The 27,103-nt window shown below is 42.7% G+C and overlaps 1 protein-coding gene across 1 annotated transcript; it reads right to left on the minus strand.

The window, feature by feature from the left end:
• Positions 1 to 685: 685 nt before the first annotated feature.
• On the minus strand, positions 686 to 25,324 carry zgc:158376 (uncharacterized protein LOC100101643 homolog). The gene is made up of 11 exons (XM_057861379.1): positions 24,993 to 25,324; positions 22,552 to 22,740; positions 21,942 to 22,085; positions 21,774 to 21,860; positions 14,196 to 14,360; positions 12,452 to 12,484; positions 11,303 to 12,384; positions 11,006 to 11,169; positions 10,723 to 10,884; positions 8,870 to 9,109; positions 686 to 2,762 (listed from the first exon to the last, which is right to left on the minus strand). Exons 2-11 carry the CDS (start codon positions 22,723 to 22,725, stop codon positions 2,527 to 2,529), a joined length of 2,487 nt encoding a protein of 828 aa, XP_057717362.1. The 5' UTR covers positions 22,726 to 22,740; positions 24,993 to 25,324; the 3' UTR covers positions 686 to 2,526.
• Between the last annotated feature and the right edge of the window lie 1,779 nt (positions 25,325 to 27,103).

Here is a 27,103-nt window from a genome sequence, read left to right on the forward strand (position 1 = left end):
TCGACTTCAGTCTTTATGAAGAATGGGGAAAAGGGGAAGTGACGTATGCTGTAAATGCAGTCAGCACATTTGTAGTTTTTGGTGTGGCAGTGTTTCTGCCACACACCTCAAAGTTAAACTAGTTGTCAGTCGACATTTCACAAATGTTATGAATATATTTGATAAAAGTTAAAAAGTTACCAAGTGTATGTTCATAATAACACACAATAAATGTACATTCATGGCAATATTGCTTTTATTCACAAATTTTCACCCTATGAGACATTCAATGCTGTTTATCACTTTTTAGCATGAGCACATATGAACAACAGCTGTTGATGTTCATATTTGCACGTTCATCTTTTATTATTTTTGTGCGCACTTTCTTGCATGTGTAGAATTACATGTTTGCATTTGACGTTGTGCATGTGGTTATTAGTGATTCCGCTGAGTAAGCGAACAACTAAAACAGCCGAGTCATGTCATTTAGTTTTTAAATTCTTGAACTGGATGAAAACATCTGGAATTTCCCTCTCTTAACTGAGTACACATTTCACAAGGACGAAATATGCTTCAGTTCCTGTTTTTTGTGTGTGAAATGTTCTTCAAAATAAATTAACAGCTGTTTTTTAAACGTATGACGTGTTAATACATCTGTCCAATGTTGGACAGGCAGTCAAAAGTCGAATAAAAAACTGCAGAGGAATAAAAACCAACTCGTTGCTTTATTAGTTTTACAGTAGTCACTCATACGTCATAGCTGCCTTGAGTTGCTCTTTTATATTTTCTTCCAATTTCCCTCCACTTTTCCCAACAACACAACGGAAGAGTTATGGACAACGTATAAAAAAAAACGTATAAAAAAAAAATCAAATAAAAATACATTAAAATAAAAAATGCCTCTTCACAAAGAAAACAAGTTTTGGCAACAGAGAGTGAAGGTCCTGACAATCCAGTGCATTCGAAAACATCCATGACGAGAAATACGTCAACTCAGCGCATACAGCTAATTAGATAAGAGCTAGAAGGACCTCGGTTCAATCAGATTTCATCTCCTCGCTCGTCTCCGGCCAGCTCGGAGGTTAACCTGCCACAAACATATAGTGGACTTGGATAGTCTTTTCGCTCAATGGCTGCCATTGACTAGCAGCAATCAAATGGATCGGGTGCCCACTGCTGTTGATGGCAGCCAACGAGTTCAAAATTCCACTTGGTAGCAATTTGACCAGGGACCGACGCTTCTGAACGTTACATCGGCAGTCACGTGCTATGCATTTTTATATAGTGGCTCTAGATAGTTCCCAAACTCAAACTGCTTTTCTAGCGACTGGGAAGTCAGGATTGAGTGACTATTAGGGCTCATACACTCCTAATTCCCAAATCACACCAAAAGGCATTTTACACAGCATAGCATTCATTTTACGCTAGAGCTGAAACCATGTATTGAATAGTCCCTAATCACTAATCAGAGCTTCTGATATAGTGGAATATACAGTTGAGTATCAACTGGATGGCACAACACAGCTAACAGGAACCCATTCCTGCTTGCGTCGCTTCCACCAGTGAGGAGCGTTTGGTTGCGCCGCAATTCATCACAGCTTCGTAAACGTGACCGAGCAGACACAAAATAGTCTTCAATTACTTTCGCTAACATGCAAAAGCAGACAAAGTTGGCTTTTGTGCTTAAGCTAGCTATACTATCGCTAGCTTGGACGGATGACATTCCTTGAACTCTTTCACTGCCGCTGCCAAGTTTAAGATCCATTTCAACTGGGCTGGCTGGCATTAAATGATCATGTTTTGGCACCATTGACCGTCAAAAAGGATTGGACGTCTATCGCCGTCAGTGGCAGCCCATTAATTTATGACATTAAAACCGTCAGAACAGAAGGAAGGTTGTTGACGCAAGTCCTTAAATTGAGTGTTGTAAGAAGTAATCATATGCCAAACGTACTGTGTGGTCAACGTAAAAACCATTCACTTTTAAAGCAACTCTGGTTCATCTATCATTTATAGTTGACGTTGAGACGATCGGCAAATTATAGCGTGTAAGTAAGAATGAATTTAAGGCCTTTGCTCACAATTATCAGAAGTGGTCACGGCACTCATTATTGGCAAGATTGAACACTTCTACTAGCATCAATGTGATCAAAGGGCTACGGATTAGCTGTTGTGCAAATGGCTGGCAGTGAAAGAGTTCAATGTCTCGACACCACAGTGGCTGCTTAGTTGAACCTCGCAACTTGGCGCGAGGACGTGTCGACATTTTAGCCGGAAGACTTTGTGTTTCTGGACGTCGGCGGTAGCGTTGCGCTGAAGACCGCCGAGGTAGGAGATGGATACTTTTGGGAGCCAAGTCCGACAAGCGTCTGGGAGTGTTGAATGAAGGGGGCGCATGGACACTCTTTGACATTAAACGACAGATACACGCACGCACACACCCATTGTACAGAGAACAAATATGTACACACCACTCAGTTACGCTGACACCCTCTTCCTCACCTTTAGTGTCCTCAAAACAACGCCGCGGGCACTTGGCGTTAACATTTAGCTGCTCTTTAGCAGCGTCCTGTCATCAGGGGGACAGGAAGTGGTAGCAGCGAGAACGGCGGAGGAAGAGGAAGCGGACGAGCACGAAGACGACGATGAGGACGGCTGAGCGGGGAAGCTGAGAAGTTGTCCCGCTTCGGCGGGGAGGAGCGAGCACGAGCGAAGGTCCACGGTCTGCAGCGACGGACAACGGCGCAACAGCGGCACGCTCTGCTCTGTCACCTTGGTGCAACCTGATACACACAAGCACATGCAATGGTTACATCCTAAACATATCAAGTTTTGACGATGACAAAGTTTGCAGAAGATTCGTTGTTTTCACTTCACAGAATGAAGGGATTGTATTAGGGCTGCAGCTATCGAATATTTTAGTAATCGAGTAATCGGCTGAAAATTCTATCGATTAATCGAGTAATCGGATAAAACAAATATATTTTTAGGTGAGCAATTATAAATAAACATGAGAAAACAAGACATTTAATCTAATCTTGAACCATTTTCAGTCAATCAATGTCTTTATTTTCGATGTATATTGTTGAAAACAGCCAACAATTGCATCTCAGATGTAACTACAATTTAAAAAAAAAAAAGATGAATTCACTGCTTTCACTCAAAAAACCTTTAGATCTTATTAAAAAAAAATATATATATATATATATATACACTCAGTATATATACCTAAAAATGCCGTTACGCTTGATAACACACATCACTTAAAAGTTAGGATTTTTTTCCATGTGTTTCAATTGAATTTCTATTTGTGACAAGCCATTTTTAAGTTCTAGTTAAGTTTTAAGTTAGTCTAAACTGTAAGTCCTGATAGGATTTTGAGTTTTTGCAGTGTTCAATCAAAATAAATGTATGATACAGGCTGTATTGGAGCACATTAGGGACCAGTGCTACTTGGTGTTTTATCCAGCAATGACTACTGAGCTGAAATTGATAGTTAGCATTATTGAGTTTTTATTTTACACCCTCATCACTCCACATCGCTACGTTATGTTAAAGCCTGTATGTAAGACACGTTAGCCACGCATCGACAATGGTCATAATTAATAGAAACCTAGCCCTCCGCAGGGCTAACGTTACGTGAACTAGAGACAGTAACGTTAATCTTATTTATTAGCGCTTAGTGCTCTTTATTAGCGCTTAGCGCTCTACTGCTTTAAGATGGCGGCTGTTTATCAACGCTGCCCAGACGCGGCCGAGTCTGTCAATAGGCATCTAGTTCAACATACATGTGATCTCTATGAGACTCATCAGACGCTACCTGCTACCAAGTAACGTAGCATCGTGCGGGCTAGTATTTAGCAATGTCGGCGTCGTTTGTAGCGGCTGTCGGCTGCAGTAAGTTTTTTTTTTTTTTTATTCTTCCTCTACGCACGGGACATCAGCGCGTTGTCCCACATTAAAAGTAGTCCGAGCAAAACGTGATGCTTAGAGCTGTCAAAATAAACGATTACTCGAGGTGAATAAAATTACTCTGATCAGTTTTTAAACTCGAGTTACTCGAGTATTCGTTTCAGCTCTAGATTGTATTATCTGTTTTATGGCATGTTTGTCTCCACTGTAGGTTGACCCATAGGGGATTATCATAGGCCATTGGGGATAAAGACTTTAAAAAACAAAAAAATAGCTGATTGCTGATATCTAAATCCAATTTTGTAAGAAGAAACATTTTTCTTGTGCTACTTCGTTATGTAATATTGGCCACTAGGTAGTGCGAAATCACAATTCACAAAGATCATTACTTAAACCAGGGGTTGGCAACCCAAAATGTTGAAAGAGCCATATTGGACCAAAAAAACATATGTCTGGAGCTGCAAAAAATTAAAAGCCTTAAATAAGCCTAATAATGAAGGCAACACGTGCTGGTATGTACTGTATCTGTATTAGCTATATTAGCCTACTATCAGAATGACTAAGTCAGCTAAAAATACCGTATTGGCCCGAATATAAGAGTGTTTTTTGCATAGAAATAAGACTGAAAAAGTGGGGGTCGTCTTATATTCGCGGTCTCGACAGTATACCCATTCACGACGTTAGATTGCGCCAAATATCATTTAAGCGATCTTCTGTCATGATAGATCTCAGCTACTCTGTAGTTTAACCAGTTTGCATTATTTTATTGCAATATTTTTCCTTATTCAGATTTGTTTCAAGATTAAAGTTAAACTTCACTTTGATGGTTAATGCAGTTATGGCAATTTTGTTGTTTTATCACAATAGCTTCGTTTATTTACATTTCAAAAACCAGAAGCCATTCATTTACGAATGTGATTGCACTTTAGTTTAAATATTTAAATGTTTAGATATTAAGATTTGAATGAGGGAAAACAACATGCTTTTTCTCTCAAACATATTGTTATAATTGCGTTTCAGATGTACTGGAATTTTCTGTATAAAAATTAATTTGGTGTTCAAAAAGTCTTTTTTTCCCCAAACTTCAGTCTTGAAAAAGAGGGGATCATCTTATAATCAGGGCCGTCTTATATTCGGGCCAATAAGATACATAATGAGCCTTGATGATTTAACGTTTATTTTCCCTGCAGTGCGTCAAACACACGACGTGACTATGCTTTATGATGCCACCTCAAGCTTAACTTCATTACAATATTATTAATTAATGAATTGTTTCACTGCTTTTATGAAATTATGGAAATGCAATAAAAAATCTGATTTTTGTTGTCATTTTTATTTTGAGGTTTCGAAAAACAACAAAATGGAACGTGCATAACATGCCCCTTATCTGTTGCCTGGCACGGCCAGACCGTTCTCCCTGTATTTTTCAAACACTGTGACAATAGTCTGGCACCCAGCCCATTAACGGCCTCTCGAGCAAGCACAAAATCAACCGTCCAATCAGATTCGTTTATTTGCGTGACGTGTGCTTAACGAGCAACGTCACTCTTCCGCGTCGGAAGTCGTCTCCACAATAACAGGAGAAGAACAAACAGGAGAGCCAAAAATATGTTCCAATCCACGGTAAAATCAGTTTTAAAATGACCAAAAACACATCGACACAAGTCATTCACAACAGTCTGTCCCGCGCTAGCCATGTTGAATAAAGTCCGCTCTACTCGTATGTTTACTTCCGCGTGCGAGTCCCTTGTTGCTTTAATAACGTCACGTTCGCCCGTCGCTGATTGGTCCACTCCGCTGTCTGTTTGCTGTGGCTTGCTCCGCCCTGGAAATTTTATCCGCTGAATGGTGGCCAGACTCAAAGCCAGGCTACCTTATTTGGGCATGTCTTTGATTTTCTGTATTATCTTGGTTTTGGAGTCTGCAAATTGGTGTTCTGATATGTTGATGAATCTGTCCTTCATGTACTCACCATCTGTGAATGGTTCTCCACGCTTTATCTCTCGGGTTGCAACAAAACACGCAGCAGTAGTGGAGTTTGGCGATGCAATCCACTTCTTAAATCTATTTTTGCGCTCCTCTAAGTTCTTCAGAAGTGATGGAATCACACTTTTTCCCCCCTCACTCCCAGCTGCGTACTAGGCTGCCGGTTTGTTGACAATAGCTACCTGCCTGGCATCCTGCCCTGCTGTTAGAAATGTGTGTCGCAGGCTATGACGCAAATTTTTCTGTTGTGTTCCTTTTATGGGTTCAGACCCTGATTGGAATATTCAACAGAACAAACTGCATGGATGCACTCTTTAGTCTTACACTGTCTTTAACTACTGCTTGCCAAGTAACATAAATCAAGAGGACGAACGCAAGCATCATCCATAACAAGGTACATAGGGGCACTTTGAGGCATTTGTGCAGTACAACATGACAAAAACGTCATATATTCGTTGACAGAAATGTTTAAATTTAATATATATTCACCACATTTTTACAGCATTAGAAAACGTTAAGAATGTTTGTGTCATATTTGTCCTCCTAGAGAAACCATATCAAAACAAAAAATATATTTTCTTCAACCATATTTTTCCATTTTCAAACATTTTTGAAAATGCTCCAGGCAGCCACTAGGGTTGCTGACCCCCAACTTAAACAATGAACATAATTATCCTATTATTTCGGCTGATATCAGTCGATTTTGGAAAAAGTCAATCTCGGCCCGAAGTATCAGTGCTAAAGAAAGATCAACACCCAAACAGTGAGAATAACAATTATCCTAATATATTGGTGAATATTGAAAAATGGTCCTTATATCAGGCTGGTATATTGGCCAGCCAATGCATCGTTTTAAAGAAAGATCATCACCCAAACAGTAGGGTTCGGCATCAAGCATCGCTTGGATCCGGGAATAACACTAACACCCATTCTCCCGGAACCGTTCGAATTTTTGAATTTCGATTCCATGTTTTGATGCCCTGACCGCCGATTAGGGAAAAAACAGCTCCCGACCACTATGAAGAAGCCACATGAAGCGTGTGTTTGTGCATTGCAACTTGATTTCAACCATGGACACGGTGCAGCGGCGCTCAAAAGTTTTGGTTTAACTTCACAAAGGAAAATGACCAGTATGCTCAGTGCAACATTTGCAACACAGCTATATCATGCAAAGGTGGCTGCACGACCATCATGATTAGACATCTCTGGCTTCATGGAATACAAGTGCCCTGGAGTGCATTGCTGATTGCCGCGTATTTGACACGCTGCGCCGGTCCTCTAACCAGTCAGAACCAGGTAAGTAGAACAATAAATTACACCTGTCTTCTGCTGGCCCCGTGACCTGACCCCGGATTAAGCGGTAGATGATGAATGGATGGATGGAGTGGTAGGAGAATAAGTCGTATTATCACGTTGGGCTAATGTAGCTATATACAGTGGTATGATAAAGTATCTGAACCTTTCGGAATTTCTCACATTTCTGCATAAAATCACCATAAAATGTGATCTGATGTTTGTAAAAATCACACAGATGAAAAAACAGTGTCTGCTTTAACTAAAACCACCCAAAAATGTATAGGTTTTCATATTTTAATGAGGATAGTATACAAACAATGAGAGAAGGGGGAAAAATAAGTAAGTGAACCATCACATTTAATATTCTGTGCCCCCACCTTTGGCAGCAATAACTTTAACCAGACGCTCCCTGTACCTGCAGATTAGTCTGGCACATCGCAAAATCCAAATCACGACGCTCCCTCCACCATGGTTCACTGTGGGGATGAGGTGTTGATGTTGGCATACCGTTTCGTTTTTCCTTCACACATGACGTTGTGTGTTACTCCCAAACAATTCAACTTTGGTTTCTTCAGTCCACAAAATGTGGAGTGTCCAAGTGCCATTTTGCAAACATTAAACGGGCAACAATGTTTTTTTTTAGACAGCAGTGGCTTCCTCCGTGAAGTCCTCCCATGAACACCATTCTTGGCCATAGTTTTACATATGGTTGATGCGTGCACATAGATACTGGACTGTGCCAGTGATTTCTGTAAGTCTTTAGCAGACACTCTAGGGTTCTTTTTCACCTCTCTGAGTATTCTGTGCTGAACACTTGCCATCATCTTTGGTGGACGGCCACTCCTTGGAAGAGAAGCAACAGTGTCAAACTCTCTCCATTTGTAGACAACTTCTTTGACTGTCGATTAATGAACATCCAGACTTTCAGAGATGGTTTTGTATCCTTTCCCAGCTCTTTTGACTGAGCCATGATCCACATCAGACAATGCTTCTCATCAAGACAATTCTAACCAGGTGTTTATTTTATAGTGGAGAGGGCAGCTTTAAACCACTCAGGCACTTAAATTGTTTGGTAAAAATTGGTTTCAATTGCTCTTTGAAGAGGCGCTTCAATTGTTGACTTACTTATTTTCCCCCCTTCTGTCATTGTTTGCATCCTCATTAAAATATGAAAACCTATAAATGTTTGGGTGGTTTTAGTTAAAGCAGACACTTTTTTTATCTGTGTGATTTTGACAAAAGATCAGATCACATTTAATGGGGATTTTATGTAGAAATGTGACAAATTCCAAAAGGCTCAGATACTTTTTCATACCACTGTAAGCAGCTACGTACTTTATGTCGCGCGTTGCCGCCTTTGTTAAAATCAACAGTATCAAAAGCATCTTTTGTTTTAGAATTGGTTTTACAAATAATGAAATCCTTGTTATTTTGCCTCATCTACATCAAATTATAATCAACAGAAGACTTTATACTAATGCTTCGTCGTAGCTCCAAGCTAAGGTACATGTATGTAAAGTGCGTAGCGGCTCACAGTTACCTTACCCCTACGTAATATATATATCGGCCAATGGCTCATCTTGAAAAAAGTCCATATATCGGCCCAATATATCCAACTTTAGTCTCCAAAATCAAGGATTTTGGGGGAAAGGAAAAGCAAAAGAATATATAAATTATTGCAACCATGTATACGTACCTGCTAGGTTGAGGTGTGTGAGGGTGTGCCTGAGCGGCGAGGCAGGTGCGGCCAGTGTGGCAACGCTGTGATCCGACACGCTGGCGCAGTAGCTGAGATCCAGCTTGGCCAGGCGCGGCACGAAGCGCACCAGCAGACGCGACGCGGCGTCCGTCAGGTCCAACCCGGAGAGACGCAGCTCGGTCACGCCGTGGAAACGGCCGGCCCGCAACTCACCACCGCCGACGACTCCCTCGCGCGCTGCGCACAGCAGGGGACAGAAATCATTCAAACATTAGCAATAATCCACGAGATCGAGAAATGACTAACTGACTACAGTGATGAAAAAAGGAGCACTGTGAATTTGAATGAGTTTTTCACTAGTTGACATCCAATCTGATTCAAATGGATTGGACGTCTAGAGCTGTCAATGGCAGAAAATGAGTTAAGCAGTGTCTAACCAAGCCATGATAGCAAATTACCTTACGTTCCAGTGAGAAATAATGAGAATTTAGTACAGGGGTCCCCAAACTATGGCCCGCCTCCACATTTGGTCCGCACCCCCTGAACAATACCAGAGTGTGTTTTGATTTTTTTTTTCTCTCCCCAATAGTGTTATTTATTCCCTGGCTTTTTTCTGTGAAGAACCCAGAGAGGGTTATTTGGATATTATCTATTTAATGAATAGTGTTATTGTAGGAAAGCCCCATTCCATGTTTGTGCTTTAGTTTAATTGTTACTACGCTGGCCCTTTAAGAAAAGCGAAGCGCGCACGAGTCACTTTCTTTCCTCCCTTCATTGGCGCGCACGAGTTACGGTCTTTCCTCCCTATGCTGCCGGTTTACACGAATCACTTTTTCCTCCTTTCACTGCCTGCGGTTCGTTCTTCAAGCTGCCGTCCTGTTTAGTGGCAATCCAAGTGTTGTGTGTGAATGAGAGATGTGGGTATATTGCAGAAGTGTGTCTTGGCAGTGCATAAACACGTTTGGCAGATGAGTTACCTGCATAGGGTCCCTTGTATTCGTTAGCCGCCACAAGCTAACTGCTAGCCGTCGTGCGCTAACTGTTAGCCGTTAGCGCTAATACTAATCCTTGGCCCCTTTGGCTACATGGTGGCTGAATTTTGTTGATTGCCAATTCACTCATCTAAATTGTTAGTTATTTTCCTGCCTAATGTGTATGCTCATTATTGTGAATGATGAGCACTGTATGCATTATGTAAGCAGTGTTAAATTAGATACGTTTATAATACAGTATATGTTTATAGGTTATATAATATTACTGACATATTATATGGTTATCTTGAATTCACAGAAACCACAATGCGACAAAATAAATCTTACTCATTTCATCATTATTAAAGGAAACAAATAAATCCTGAAAGTCCCCTGTTGATTCTCTGATCGGAGTCACAACACCATAGCGTCACCGGCTTTATACCACACACCCACAGAGGGATCCCCAGTCAAATTAACCCTCTTTTTCAGTTATTATTATTATCATAATATAATATAGTATTATTTTCTTTACTTTTGTTCCCTGAAGAATCCAAAAAGGGTTATTTGATTGTGGCTTTCTGAAAAACAAAACATTTTTACATTTAGGCACTCCTGCAATCGTCACACTTTTTCTGTTACAAACTGACCCCGGCCCCTCATCAGAGAAGGGAAAAGTTATGTGGCCCCCACAGGAAAAAGTTTGGGGACCCCTGATTTAGTACAAAAAAAAATTCTTAAAAACTGAGGGTTTAAAAAAAAAAAAAAAAAAAAAATCAGTCCAGTATCGAAATCGGTGCAACACTCATTTCTAAAAATCTAAGCCACTCCTAAAGAAGGATTTTGAATCCAGAAAGAAGAGCTGGGTGTCAAGCTCACCGGTCCTGCTGTCAGGGGGCGGGGCCAGCAGCTCCCTCAAGTGAGCATCCTTCAAGTCGTCCACGCCGCTCAAATCCAACACACGCAAACATGGACACACTGTCTGACACAACGCGGAGACAGCGGGCCACGCAACGCCGGCCACCGTCAACTCCACTAGGCCTAAAGATCACAAACATAAACATGTTTTCACACAAATCCATGAACGGAGAGGAAGTTGTTGACAGAATGTGTGTGAAAGCAAGAAAAAGCAAAAGTTTCAGTCGATTGTGGCGTCGTGTACCAGGCAATCGGCTGAGGAGCCAAAGCAGCTGTTTCTTGGAGATGTTGGTGTATCCGAGGTCCAGCGAGACGGGTTGCCTGCGAATGATGCCGCTGAGCATGGGTGGCGTGATGGAGCGCTGGCGGCTCAGGTCGATCTGACTCCACAGACGCTTGTCGCAACACCTGTGACACCACGGCAGGCAAAGGCCACACCTTAAGTTAGTTAATTGTGGAAATTCTCGACCCACGCGGTATTTTGATTTCGCGGGCCAAGCGAAGGCTGGCAAAAAGCGGCACCAGTGGCGGCGTGACTGACCATCGGCTCCAGGTGCGACACACGCGCATGCACAGGCACAACTCTCGCTGGCTGAGGAAAGTGAAGACGCGCAGCCACACATCGCGCGGCATGACGTGAGCGCGGCCTGAGTCCAGCGGAAGGCAGCTGGGTTCGGGGCAGGCAGGTGGCGGCCTCACCAGGTGGCGCTCCATCTGGACGGGACGGGGTGGCGACGGCACGGCTGGAGGGCTACGCTTCATTACGTGCGAGCGCCCTGCCGCGCCGAGGCGAGACGACTGCGAGCACGGTGACGCCGCGGTCACCGATACTAGCGGGCCGCCGCCTCGCCCGCCGTTGGGGGTGGGGATAGAGGTGGAGCAGTTCCTTGGACGACTTTTGTTGCCTTTGGCCACGCCCGCTCCCACCCCGCCGTGTCTGTGATTGGTCGGCGGACCACTGGCGTTCTCCTTTTCACCCCGCGTGCGGCCGTTGCGAGCCTCCTGCCCGTTGTTGCGCTGCGAGGACGGAGCCATCTGATTGGATGAGAGAGGCGACGGCGGCGGGAGGGAGGAGATTTTCCCCAGTCTGTCCGAAGGGGGCGGCTCGTCCTGGTCGGCGTCCGATGCGCCAGCTTTCCTCCCACGCTGCACCAGGGATCCTCCAGCGTCACTGTCCCCTCGCCGACGGGCCTTATCCCGTTCCTCCTCCCGCTCCTCGTCCTCACCTTCCGACTCTTCACTTGCGCTGAAGCCCAACTCCGCCAGGCGGCGGTCCCGCTCGCTGCGGAACCTCTCCGGGCGGCTTCCATTGCCGTGGGCGATGGGAGGGGGTGGCGGCGGCGAAGAGGGCGAGGACGCCCCTCCCCTGCGAAGGGAGTCATCCGAGTCGGACTCAGAGTCTGACTCCGAGCTGGATGACGAGGACGAAGACGAGTCAGGCCTGCGTTCCAGGAGACACATCCTCTTGAAGCGTTCCAGTTTTTCCCGATGACGTGAACGCTGGTCGGCGCCAGAAGCTCCGCCACCATCGGCTGGCGGCGTTGACGAGGACGCGGAGCCCTGAGGAGCCCCTCCCGCCGAGGGAATGGGGCCATTGGACTCGGCTCCTTCTTGTTTGGGCTTCTAAAAAATGACAGCCAGAGGCCCCGTCAGAACCGCAACGGAACAACGACGAAAATATTTCGGGTACCTTTTTGAGGCGTCTTTCATGTGCAGCCTTCATCTGAAAGAAAAAACACACTTTTATTTAAAAGGAGCAGAAGAAGAGACCGCGTGCTTTCAAATAAGAAAACTGATTTTTCATCTTTGAGCAATGGACCTATCCCAAAGCCCCACTCCCTTGTAAAACTCAAGACAACCCTAGGCCCAAATTCTCTCAGTGACAGTGACTGAGTGAATAAAAAAAATTTAAAGATGACAGCGAGAGTTCAAATTTCTGAATTTGCACTCTCATAGCTGGCAATATACCTTTTTTTTTTTTTTTTTTAAATGATTTTTTTAAAATTAATTTTATTTAGAAGCAGACAAAGGGTTGCAGTATGTTACAGTTATTATACTGTAATTTTCCCACTAGAGGGCGCACCTGACAATAAGCCGCCACCCACCAAATTTGACAGGAAAACAAAATTTGTTCATAGATAAGCCGCAGCTGTCCTCACTGTATTATGGGATATTTACACCAAAGGATATTAACCGGTAACCCTTTATTTGACTGTGGCATCATACGACTGTAATAATACTAAATGAACCACCATGAAGCTTTGAAACGATTGGCTACAAAGCTACAAAGCTACAAAGCTTCATTGCTTCAAGAAGCTTCATTTGGCCATCACTGCTCCTTTAGGAGACAGTCAACCTTTGCTGCCACTTGGTGTCAACACTGTTGTAGTCCAACATGCGTCCTAGCATGCATTGCAGCGCTAAGATGTAAATAACAATCAAAATTCATGTTCTGTGCTAAATATTCCTTCAGTTACTGTTCCAGTTTCATTAATTGCTAGGTATGGTATTTGGTAACACTTTATTTGACAGTGGCGCCATAAGACTATCATTACACAATCATAATTATGACATGACACTGTCATGAACATTAATGAATGCTTATAACAGATGTCACTTTTGAATGGATGTAAAAGATCCTAACTGGAAATAAATGGAGTTAGTGACATAGTTTGCCGGATGACACTCAATGACATCTGGCATAAGTATTCAGTAACCCCCATAATAATGTCATGTCCTATTTATGACGTCGCTGTCAAATAAAGTGTTACCTATTAACCCAAATAAATTAAAAAATAAGCAACACTGGAGTATGAGTCGCAGGATTCAAACTGAAGGAAAAAAGTAGCGACTTATTGTCCCAATATTACGGTAATCGAGGTGAAATGCTACCACTGGCAACTTAAAAACCCACAGGCCGAAAATCTATCTAGCTATAACGTTAGCTACTCAGTAACCTTATTAAAATACAGTACTAGTATTTTGTGTAATGTATTTATTTAAAACTGATTTTAAAACTGTAATGCGTCCATGAAAACATTTGATGTTTTCACCTCAATAACGCGTTATAAATAAGCGCTCCCGTCAGGGGAGAGCATTCACGCGGGGGGGGATATTTTTCGGCTCAACACCGGCAGCGTAACCATTGGATGTCACCGCCCTACGACGTCAAACAACAATGGCGCCCTACAAGTTAAATTAATTTTACAAATTGTATAAACACAAAAACATCAGGAGGAGTTTCAATCTCAAATTATTTTAACTCATAAACTCATCGTTTATCTTTTAAGAACTAAAAGTCTCTCTGTCCATTGATCCCATTTAGTCACGACCACACAGTATTCCTATGCAACTCTACAGCTGGCGTTCGACTTTTGTGATATGGAGGCGTTGTTTTGCGACAGGTCCATTGAAGAAGTGGTGCACCACCTGACCTTCTTTTTGGGGCCGCCGTCCTGTGGCTGCTCCTTCCTCCTCTTATGGGCACCGTCTGGCCTGGGCGCTACAGCCTCCTTCTTTGGAGGCGGTTCATCCGTCAGCTTCCAGCAACCCAGCTCCACGTTGTCTAGACGCCGCTTGGCCAAGATGTCTGCCTGCTCCTGCGGTCGCAGAGGGCAGCAAGTGGAGAACTGTCAATAATTATTCTTTATATTTATTCTATATACATGATATCTAAGGTCGCGCACTCAATACAGAATGTTACATTGAGAACACAAACGCCCCAAATGGAAAAGGAGATAAATGTATCGTTTTACTAGGCATGTGCCGGTATGCAATTCTGACGGTATGATAACCTTAACCAAAAATATCACGGTTTCACGGTATTGCAATTACAGCTCTAAAATGTTTGAGATTTCTGGGTTCCAAAAAAAAAAAAAAAAAAAACTTTTTCCATTGAATAGGATTTTTATTTTTCAAAACTGTATAACATAATTAGCAAATTGGAATATACAGTGCCTTGCAAAAGTATTCGGCCCCCTTGAACCTTGCAACCTTTCGCCACATTTCAGGCTTCAAACATAAAGATATCAAATTTTAATTTTTTGTCAAGAATCAACAACAAGTGGGACACAATCGTGAAGTGGAACAACATTTATTGGATAATTTAAACTTTTTTAACAAATAAAAAACTGAAAAGTGGGGCGTGCAATATTATTCGGCCCCCTTGCGTTAATACTTTGTAGCGCCACCTTTTGCTCCAATTACAGCTGCAAGTCGCTTAGGGTATGTTTCTATCAGTTTTGCACATCGAGAGACTGACATTCTGGCCCATTCTTCCTTGCAAAACAGCTCGAGCTCAGTGAGGTTGGATGGAGAGTGTTTGTGAACAGCAGTCTTCAGCTCTTTCCACAGATTCTCGATTGGATTCAGGTCTGGACTTTGACTTGGCCATTCTAACACCTGGATACGTTTATTTTTCAACCATTCCATTGTAGATTTGGCTTTATGTTTTGGATCATTGTCCTGTTGGAAGATAAATCTCCGTCCCAGTCTCAGGTCTTGTGCAGATACCAACAGGTTTTCTTCCAGAATGTTCCTGTATTTGGCTGCATCCATCTTCCCGTCAATTTTAACCATCTTCCCTGTCCCTGCTGAAGAAAAGCAGGCCCAAACCATGATGCTGCCACCACCATGTTTGACAGTGGGGATGGTGTGTTCAGGGTGATGAGCTGTGTTGCTTTTACGCCAAACATATCGTTTTGCATTGTGGCCAAAAAGTTCAATTTTGGTTTCATCTGACCAGAGCACCTTCTTCCACATGTTTGGTGTGTCTCCCAGGTGGCTTGTGGCAAACTTTAAACGAGACTTTTTATGGATATCTTTGAGAAATGGCTTTCTTCTTGCCACTCTTCCATAAAGGCCAGATTTGTGCAGTGTATGACTGATTGTTGTCCTATGGACAGACTCTCCCACCTCAGCTGTAGATCTCTGCAGTTCATCCAGAGTGATCATGGGCCTCTTGGCTGCATCTCTGATCAGTTTTCTCCTTGTTTGAGAAGAAAGTTTGGAAGGACGGCCGGGTCTTGGTAGATTTGCAGTGGTCTGATGCTCCTTCCATTTCAATATGATGGCTTGCACAGTTCTCCTTGAGATGTTTAAAGCTTGGGAAAACTTTTTCTATCCAAATCCGGCTTTAAACTTCTCCACAACAGTATCTCGGACCTGCCTGGTGTGTTCCTTGGTTTTCATAATGCTCTCTGCACTTTAAACAGAACCCTGAGACTATCACAGAGCAGGTGCATTTATACGGAGACTTGATTACACACAGATGAATTCTTTTTATCATCATCGGTCATTTAGGACAACATTGGATCATTCAGAGATCCTCACTGAACTTCTGGAGTGAGTTTGCTGCACTGAAAGTAAAGGGGCCGAATAATATTGCACGCCCCACTTTTCAGTTTTTTATTTGTTAAAAAAGTTTAAATTATCCAATAAATGTTGTTCCACTTCACGATTGTGTCCCACTTGTTGTTGATTCTTGACAAAAAAATTAAATTTCATATCTTTATGTTTGAAGCCTGAAATGTGGCGAAAGGTTGCAAGATTCAAGGGGGCCGAATACTTTTGCAAGGCACTGTACGCATAAAGGTAAATAAATAAAAAATAATAAAAATAAATGAAATATTCTAAATAAAATAAAATTGCCATGATAATTAGCCCCTTTATTAAATAAATAAAAAAATAACAAAAAATAAATGAAATATTCTAAATAGAACTAAATTGGCATGCTAATTAGCCCCTTTATATACCTCGTTAACAAGCTTACGTTTCAGTATGTTTTACCAATGCTAGACACACTACAGATGCTGGAGTAAATGCTCGTAGCTAGTAGGAAACGTTCATGACAGCGTTACTAATTTTGTATAAATGCGAAATCATATTGGGAGATATTGCCTTCTCTGTTAGCCACCCCGTGCAAACATGTTTTACATGTTGGTTGGCCCACCTAAGCCGCGGCCTTAAAGAGAATTATAATACTAAGGGGCTGTGTGATATCAATGGAACAGTTATGTGGCAAGATAATAAAGTTAAAAAAAAAATAAATCACACTCATGACCAATTATCGAAAATAAATAGAAAATTACGAACATTTACGAATGTAGCCCGGAAACAGCCAAATGGGGCTATGACGTCACAGCCAGGAAGCAAAAGGTCGAGGCAGATGCCATTGTTGTTTATCGACGAGAGAGTTGCGTTCGTTTTTTATCAAAAAAATCGCTAAAATGGTTCCAACCTGTCGTGCTATGTGGTGTACAAATAGCAATTTGTCGCAATGTAGAACCCATGAGTTCCCGAATGCGAGAAAAAGAGCTGGACTAAGCAGACAAAAGGTAAAGTTCGTCCGTGCTAAGAGGGCCAATTTTGCAGACCCAGCCTCCGGCACGGTTTTGTGTGGTGTAAATTTTACACCTGAAAGCTTTTCGAACTATGGACAAATTAAATCAGGTTTTGCTAAGAAATTGCTGCTGAAAGCAGATGCGGTGCCCACCATACACGCGCAGCCACCTAAATGTTCTGAGATATCAAGAAAGAGGACGATGACTGGCACTGATGATACCACCCCAGGCAAAGCAAATGAGTTGAGCAGCCAAGCTCGAAATGGCCAGAGTGAGTACTCTTTTATAATAAAAAACATATCATGCATTGGCTATAGGACTGGACACATGTATAAATTATCGCTCGTAAAATATATACAACAAATCCTTTAATCCCATTCATATTTGTGTCTGTTGGCAGAGCGAAAACCTATGATAGCACAATAAATGATAATTATTCTATATATTACTTTATTTTGCGGTCACGGTGTATCAGCTTCACAAAAAGAAATGCAAAACAAACCATTCGGTGTTTCCCACACGATCTGTTGCCGGTGTTTCATCAGTGTGATTGCTCCCCTCAATGATCCTTTCATTAGGCTGCATTGGCTTTCGTTTGGGCTCAAATTGATAACCCAAAACACCAAAGAAAGGTTCATAACTTTCCTTGTCACTATTAGAAGAACGTTCATTACGTCGGATTCGTCGCTGCAAATAGAAACAAAATTGTCCGCCATCATCGCTGCCATTCAGTACTTTGTCAGGACCCAAGCACTGAGCGGGTGTTTCCTAGTTGTGACGTCACGCACACAATATGCTAGATTTCGGGGATCTCGGGCACCGGTCGTTTTAGCTTGACAATCGATCCAAATTTCTACCATTTTCTTGGTGTGTGTAATTACTAGCAGTGCAACGGTTTGCGGTTCAAAACCGAACCGTACGGTTCGCCCTGTACGGTTCAATACGCCTTTATGAACCGCGCCTTTTTGGTTTTACAATTACAGTAATCTATTCTGAACGCTTGTGAAATGAATTGGTCAAACTCTGTGTGCCTGTGTGTGACGTGAAGCGCAGCTGTGGAGAAATTCCCGCCCCGCGAGTAAATGTCCAATCGCTGTCAAGCACCTGTGTAATAGGAGCCGAGTAACGACCTCTCTCGCTTACGAGCGAGGTGAAAGTGAAACAAGAAAGAAAACAAAAAAAGTTATGGCGAGCGGAGGAGTCGACAGACCGATTTCTGAGGAGGCACCGGCTTCTTTCAAATCTGCGGTGTGGCAACATTTCAGTTTCCCCGTGGACTACAATGCAGACGGAGAGAAAACATTGAAAGAAAAAAAACAATTTGCAAGCATTGCTTAGCGCTTGTTCCCTATGCTAACGGCAACACTTCTAACATGACTTGGGCACCTCAGCCGGCATCACCCACAGACATCGCTTTCTCAGAGCAGGACAACCCCGAAGATGACACCAGTGAAAACACACGGGTCTATAGAAGAGGCGTTCGAAAAGCCTTACAATATCAGGTCAGAAAAACACAAGAAAATAACCCACGCAGTGGGAATGTGCATTGCAAAAGACATGCAACCATATTCCGTGGTTGAAGATGCGGGCTTAGTTAATTTGATTGTAACGCTTGACCCGCGTTATATTGTTCCCTCGCGGATATATTTCGCCAACAACATAATCCCCGACATTTATGAAATGTCACGCAAAGCCATCGAAGGTGATTTCGCGAAAGCACATAGTTTCGCCCTGACCGCTGATAGTTGGACGTCCCGTGCTAGAGAGTGCTACTACCTAACTGTGACGATCCACTATAATTCATACCTGTCAAGTTGTAAGGTCTCGGCGTTATTTGTACAAGTGAGCACTGATTTTTAAATGTGTACGCCGCAGGTTACGTTCAAAATCTGCACGTTTTTCGTGCATTGGCGTTTTTGTTGGGTTTTTTTTCATCCGTTTGGATTTGGTCACGCGTTTGGTTTGTAGCAAACGCGATGCTAGGCGGCTCCAATATTTCCTGACTGTGGCCGACATCATACAATCTACGCCTAGATATCTCATGCATATAGAACTACATGCGAAATGACACACGGTAGCGTTAGTAAACAGCCGCCATTTTAGAGCAGTAAACTTCTCAGAAAGGCTCTGTTGTAGTGAACCTTCCGAGCGAACCTAAGCAACTTTTTATCTAAAATACTCCTAAATCGACAAAATCTTGACTTGAGTCTATCTTTAAAGGATGAAACAGTTTTGAAATTTTCACATTCGAAAGTAGACAGAAGGGAACTAAGGCAAAAACGGGAGCAATTTTATCAACTTTAACCGTTGATTCACAACATTAAATGACCTCCAAACATAGCAAAGGTTACTATGTTTTTGGGTTTGTTTGTTTTTTTTTAATGAAAAAAAAAAGAAAGGTATCACCAGTTACTTTGCCAAGTAACTTTTTTACTACTGTGTATTTCAGTAGTCAGTCACTACACTTGCCAAAGAGCTAAGAGGCATTTTAACAGTCGAAAATGTTTACATTTTAAGTGTTTATTTCATTTTTTTTAAAAGCAAAATAAAGGCAGTTTAAAAAAAAAAAAAGAAGAAAAGCAAAACGCAAAACGCAAACCGAACCCGAACCGAAACCGTGATCCCAAAACCGAGGTTCAAACCGAACCGTGGGCTAACTGAACCGTTGCACCCCTAGTAATTACACAAAGTGGCATGATATGAATCCAAAAGGCATGCGTTTATGGATAAATGATGGAATATTAGCATTTCCCCAGGTGTTGTCATACCCTTTAACTTTCCTGTACCCAAAGTATTCCCATACCAGTGACTTCGTTTTCTTCGATGGGGGTAAAAGTTCAGGGGTTTCATGTCCTCCAGCCAACGTGCAGCACAGCTGTCTCACTGACACTGAGCAACAACTTGAGGGGGGAGCCCTACATTTTTGGGACATAAAATACAGTCATACGTAGGGACGGTATGACTGAAAGTTTTAGCGGTTTTGAAACCTTGACGTTTTCATACCACGGTAGACCTTGAAACAAGTAACCGACACATGCCTACGTTTTACACCCTGAATCGACACAAAAACAGACCACAGGAGTGGAATCAGCCTAAAAGTAACACTTTCAAAAATTACTAAAACATGACTAAGGATAAAAAGTATTTAACTAAATCTCAACGGCCTGCCAAAAACAACACCAAATGTAACAGGACTTATTTTCTTTATTTAACATGAAAAATATACGCATCGTGAGCAGCTGCAGAGGCGGATGTCCTTTTTTTAACCAACTCTAAAAAAATCCTCAACAAAAAGAGTTACTGAATATGACAGTGTTTGAAATTATATTTACTGCTGTTTTGTTTTGCTCTCCTATGGTATGCCTCCTTATGAAGTCAAAAAAGTAATTAAATTTGAATTTATTGGAACTTCTTATTAGCAGTCGGTCGGCAGAGGAAATGAGAGTCGATGCGCTTTTCTATTTTTGAGTTGATCTCCTCTCTAAGAAATGCTGAATAAAATACAATGATGCCACTCATTCTTCATTTACTAGTCAGCAGCCACCCCAACACACACACTTAAAGCACCTTCCCCCCCGCTCTTGCAGATATTCCAAAACGACTACTTCACCGTTGACTTAACTCGAGTCAAAATTCCAAAACAGCTATTAGAGAGCACTCCATGATCAAAACAGCTCCAATATAATGTGATTAGACATGTGCCGACTACCGGTTTCAAAGTATACCGTGGTATTAAAAAACGTCGCGGTTTCAAAAGAGCAAAAATTTTCCATCATACTGCCCCTACAGGATTAGCTATTTTTTTATGTCCCAAAAATGCAGGGAGAAATCCCTCGCTTGCAGCTGCAAAGCTCAAACCTCCCCCACCTGTTGTTGCTCAGTGTCAATAAATCAGCTGTGCTACACGATGGCTGGAGGAGGTGAAACTCCTGAACTTTTTCTCCCCATCGAAGAAATCGTTTGGTTTGGTAAATACTTCGGCTACAGAAAAATTACAGACGGCCGCGGCTTGGAGGAGGAGGGCAAACCGACATGTACAACATGTTTGTGGAGGTTGGCTGCTGAGGAAGCAATCCATCCAATATTTACACAAAATTTACACAAAATGAAAGGCAAGTAAACATTATCATGAACGTTTCCCACCACCTACAAGAGTTAACTCCAGTGTGTTTAGTGTGTCTAGCGGTGGCAAAATGCGTTTCTCTCTGGCAACTGTGTTGAGAAAGAGTGTGTGTATCATGAAACATGATACGAGTCATACACATGTGCTTTTTATGGACAATAACTCAATTATTTTTGTTCTGATGTTAATAATGTGAGCCGTGGCTGTGGGTTTACACTCACTTAAAGCACTACATTTATTGTAATTTTATTTAGAATATTTCAGTTATTTTTTACATTTATTTTAACATTATACTTATATTCCAAATTGCTAATATCGTTTGAAAAATAAAAATCCTGTTCAATGGAAATAAGTTTTTTTAACCCAGATATCTCAAAGTAACACATTTTAGAGCTACCATAAGAGCTTGCGATACCGTGATACTGTGAAAGTTTTGCTTAAGGTTCACATACCGTCAGAATCTCACACCGGCACATGCCTAAATGTAATGATTATGGATTGAATGGATTTCTACACCGCTTTTATCTCTAAAATTCAGCAGGACTCACCTTGCTGGTTTTTCCTTCCTTGTGACACTTGGGACACTCCCAGCAGTTGGGAATCTCGTCGTTGATGATGCCCTCCGCTTTGCCCATCTACGAGACAGCACAAAAAAAATAGTACATGAAAACTATATGTACTTGACAGCTAGCCACCATGAAGGTAGAGGTCCCCACCTTGAGGCAGCGCGGGTGTATGATTTCGTTGCAGATGGTGCACTCCATCAGGCTCAGGCTGAACTTGTCCTCCTCGCCTTCCACAGTGTCCTCCTTTCCCGCCTCGCCGCACGCCAGGCACACCGCCGTGTGCGGCAGCACCGGCTGCACACAGATGTCACAAGTCACAACACGACCCATGCCTAATTAGCTACAGCATACCACCATTTACAGTGTTCCACTGTTTTGATACCCCCACGTCCATGTTTTTAAAACAAAATTTAATGGAAAAAAATAACACATTTGGACAGTCCTTTTCCTCTTTGGCCCAGAAGACACGAAAAAAAAATTCAAACATGGACTCATCAGACCACATTGCGCCCGCACTACATCAGCACAAGACATGGCATCCTCTCCATTGGCCTGAGATTATTTTTGTATGTTTTCATATCAGTTCTCAGCCTTAATTCATCAATTAATCGATCAGTTGCCCAAGATCCATGCACAGTGCATGTCTGTTTCTGGTTAACTGGTAATGCCAGTTGCCATGGAAACACAGCATCGTTGCCTGCTGGCCTACAGCTTGCCTTGGATGCTATTTGAAGAATCCGTGTGTGGCTTTTGGTCTTACCGCTGTGCACTGCCTGAGCAGGCAGGACTGCTTCATGCGCCCGGGCCCTCCGAACTTCTTCATATCCTTGCAGAAGTGACACTCGCCGCACTCGCTACGGGTGCACGCCTGGCAGCGGCGGCACCGCGTCCTCCTGCGCCTCGCCCCCCCGCCCAGCGCCTTACTGCCCGACATCCCCTAACGAGTCAGCTGCAAAAACAACAAGAACAACAACATTAAAGGGTATTATAATACTAAGGGGCTGTGAGAGATCAATAGAACAGTTATGTGGCAAGATAACAAATATTAACAAAGTTAACAAAAAAATAAATAACGTTCATCAGCAATTATCAAAAATAGATTGAAAATTACGAACATTTCCAAAAGTATTCCGGAAACAGCCGAATGGGGGGGGGGGGGGGGGGGGGGACGTCACAACAAGGAAACAAAAGGTCGAGGCAGGTGCCATCGTTGTTTATCGACGAGAGAGTTGCGTTCGTGTTTTATCAAAAAATTGCTAAAATGCTTCAAACTTGTCATGCTAAGTGGCGTACAAATAGCCATTTGTCGCAATGTAGTACCCAAGAGTTCCCGAACGTGAGAAAAAGAGCTGGACTACGCAGACAATGAGTAAAGTTCGTCCATGCTAAGAGGGCTAATTTTCCAGACCCAGCCAACAGCACGGTTTTGTGTGGTACGCATTTTATACCTGACAGCTATTCGAACTATGGACAAATGAAATCAGGTTTTGCTAAGAAATTGCTGCTGAAATCCCGAGATATCCCTGATATCCTGAGATATCAAGAAAGAGGACGATGACTGGCTCTGATGAGACCACCCCAGGCAAAGCAAAGGAGGGAAATGACCAGAGTGAGTACTTTTATAATAAAAAACATATCACGCATTGGATATAGGACTGGATACATGTATAAATTATCGCTCGTAAAATATATACAACAAATCCTCTAATCCCATTCATAAATGTGTCTGTTGGCAGAGCGAAAACCTATGATAGCACGATAAATGATAATTATTCTATACATTACTTTATTTTGCGGTCACGGTGTATCAGCTTCACAAAAAGAAATGCAAAACAAACCTTTCGGTGTTTCCCACACGACCTCTTGCCGGTGTTTCATCAGTATAATTGCTCCCCTCAGTGATCGTTTCATTAGGCTGCATTGGCTTTCGTTTGGGCTCAAATTGATAACTCAAAACACAAAAGAAAGGTTCATAACTCTCCTTGTCACCATTAGAAGAACGTTCGTTACGCCAGATTCGTCGCTGCAACTAGAAACAAAATTGTCCACCATCATCGCCGCCATTCAGTACTAAGCACTGAGCTGATTGTTTGCTTGCTGTGACATCACGCACACAATATGCTAGATTTCCGGGATCTCGGGCGCCGGTCGTTTTAGCTTGACAATCGATCCAAATTTCTATCATTTTCTTGGTGTTGCGATGTGTGTAATTACACGAAGTGGCATGATATGAATCCAAAAGGCATGCGTTGATGGATAAATGATGGAATATTAGCATTTCCCCAGGTGTTGTAATACCCTTTAAGGTGACATATTTCACCTTTCCAGTCTTAGGTTTAACTCTTTACACAGCATTGACGATGATTGACATCAAATCATGTGACTTCATCTTATGCTTTCAATTTAAATTTGCCACTAACAGACGTCAAATCCATTTGAACTGGGAAGGGTGGCCGCGAATGCCATCAAATCGATGGATCAACATCTTCATGATATGCCATTTTGTGAAAAAGAATGCTTTTCATTCAAATGTTGAAAATATTTCAGCGACAAAAAAACGTCAAAAACATCGATAGCGTATTTCATTGTTTAGGCAAATATAACTCTTTGTATTGAATGTGTTATAAAACTGTTTTTTCCCCCATCAATTAATTCATTGATTGCACATTGACAGTGGTAGATGTTAGATCCATTTGGATTGAATGGACTGCCATCTCCTCCCAATCCAAATAATTGGACGTCTATCGTCGTCAGTGTCACTTAATCATTTGCTACCACTGCCTGACTCGTATTTCAAAATAATTTGACGTCAAAGGCTGTGAAATGGTTCAAATAGCCTGTCGACACCACTGTTCCATGATGGGGGTGTCCTAGAAATATTAGCATTGAACTCTTCTGCTTGATGCTTTCGACTTGCGGTCATCGGGTCACGTGATAAGTGGACATCACAAAGCATGCCGCTAGCAGAGGTCGCAAGCATCAAGAAGGCACCACTCGAACGACGCCAACAGCTAACACACGCACGCGCGCACACACCCCCACACCAAGCACCTCTGGAACATGAAAAGGGGAACATATGCTAACATGCTAATGATGCTATCCCATAGCATCACTCCGGCTGCTCCCTGGAGATTGATAGGCGTCGCGCGCACACGCGCATGCAGGCAGGCAGGCGCGCGTCCGCCCGTTGTTGTCACCCACCTCTGGCTTTCAGCTCGCATGCTCGTGGCTCGCACATTAGCAACAATATTAGCCAGCCAGCTCTTAGCCACGTTAGCTCGTCGTCCGTCAGCTTCCTTGTTTGGAGCCGGAGAGCCTCCGCCGCCTCACGCGCACCCCATGCCGCCGTTAGCCTCCAGCTAGCTCCCGGCTAGCCCTGCGCAGCCGACGTGTTATCGATAAGCCAGCTAATCGATATCGACGAGGCGAGAGGCGCAGTGCCGATGCTGCTGCTACTAGTGCTGTGAGGCAAGCCCATTAACCCTCATCCTCTCTCTCTCCTGTCCCTCCTCCTCATCCTCTCTCTCTACCTCCGCACGTGCCTGCTAGTAATAGTATCACTCCGCGCGTGGAAGTAGTCCCACCACTGCCGCACATGTTGTACTAGTCCTCAAAAAATTACTATATTGTGATATAGTTCATTATTTTCTGTAATGTACTGATAAACATTAGACTTTCATATATTTTAGATTCATTACACACAACTACACTCGACTGAAATAGTTCAAGCCTTTTATTGTTTTAATATTAATGATTTTGGCAAAAAAGTCATGAAAAACCAAAAATCCCAATCTCAAAAAATTTGCATATCATGAAAAATTCTAAAGAAGCTGCTAACCTAATCATCTGAAACAACGAATTACCTCAAAATAAAGATTCCTGAGGCTTTTAAAAACTCCCAGCCTGGTTCATTACCAGTGTTGGGCACGTTAGTTTAAAAAAGTAATTAGTTACATTACTCACTACTTCTTCCAAAAAGTAACTGAGTTAGTAACTGAATTACTCTATAGTAAAAGTAACTAGTTACCAGGGAAAGTAACTATTTCCGTTACTTTAAAAAGAACTTTTTGTATGTCAAAGAATTTGAAATTTTCTGAGCAGTATTCGAGTCAGTGGAATAGAGAAGAACAGACAGGTAGTTAACTTGTTAGGTGCTTCAGCAGATTTGAATTGCTTACAACAGATGTCGACAAAAGCTTTGCCACGGGACATAAATTACACATTACATGCAGGTTCTTTCCTTTAATTTCGACAAACTTGAAATAGTGTCTATATCTCCACCTCTTAAAGGACAATTTTTCTTCTGAATGCTCTGCCATCCCGACCCTGTGCTTCTGTTTTGCGTGTGTGTGTTTGCCGCACGCGCTGTTCCGGTTTGCTTGTGAAATCACCGGCTCTGATTGGCTTACCACGACACCTCAGCCAATCACAATCAGTTCCATTGCATCTCTCGAGGGGCTGCATTCAGGTAGGCTCGTTTTCCGACAATTCACGTCACCTTCAAAGCGTCTGCCGTCCTCAAGATGGAAGCAGAATTATTGCTGGCTGACAGTGGGAGATGGGAACGAGGCTAGCATCAGGTGTAGCAAACACAGAAACGTTACCAAACTTTGGAAAGCATTGTCTAATTGAATGAGCAGGGACAAACAGCTTGGAGTCAGAAGTACGTGCGCTGTTCTCGAACCTGAACGCACCCCAAGTTTTGGATGACAAATCAAGAGCAGAGTCGACTCGACACGGCTGGTAGTTTCTTCAATTTATTCAGAGTAAGTAACGCACCGCTTTTGACCGTCAGTAACGGTAACGGCGTTGTAACGGCGGAAAAAGTAATTAGTTAGATTACCCCGTTACTGAAAAAATAACGCCGTTACGTAATGGCGTTATTTATAACGGCATTACTCCCAACACTGTTCATTACTCAAAACCGCAATCATGGGCAAGACTGCTGACTTGAGTGCTGTCCAGAAGGTCATCATTGACACCCTCAAGCAAGAGGCTAAGACACAGAAAGAAATTTCTGAGCGAATGGTCTGTTCCCAGAGTGCTGTATCAAGGCACCTCAACGGGAAGTCTGTGGGAAGGAAAAAGTGTGGCAGGAAACGCTGCAGAACCAGAAGAGGTGACCTCACCCTGAGAAAGATTGTGGAGAAGTGCCGATCCCAGACCTTGGGGGACCTGCAGAAACAGTGGACTGAGTCTGGAGTAGAAACATCCAGAGCCGCCGTGCACAGGTGTGTGCTGGAGCCACTTTTGAACCTGAAACAGCGGCAGAAGCGCCTGACCTGGGCTACAGAGAAGCAGCACTGGACTGT

Source organism: Corythoichthys intestinalis, chromosome 16 (genome assembly GCF_030265065.1).
Source record: "Corythoichthys intestinalis isolate RoL2023-P3 chromosome 16, ASM3026506v1, whole genome shotgun sequence".
NCBI classification, from domain to species: Eukaryota; Metazoa; Chordata; class Actinopteri; order Syngnathiformes; family Syngnathidae; genus Corythoichthys; species Corythoichthys intestinalis.

Coding starts and splice junctions, on each gene's coding strand:
- zgc:158376 (XM_057861379.1), bottom strand. CDS start 22,725: ATGTCGGGCAGTAAGGCGCTGGGCGGGGGGGCGAGGCGCAGGAGGACG. Junction 11,170..11,302: donor TGTCGCACCTGGAGCCGATG/GTCAGTCACGCC, acceptor GTGGTGTCACAG/GTGTTGCGACAAGCGTCTGT. Junction 10,885..11,005: donor GCTCCTCAGCCGATTGCCTG/GTACACGACGCC, acceptor TGTGATCTTTAG/GCCTAGTGGAGTTGACGGTG.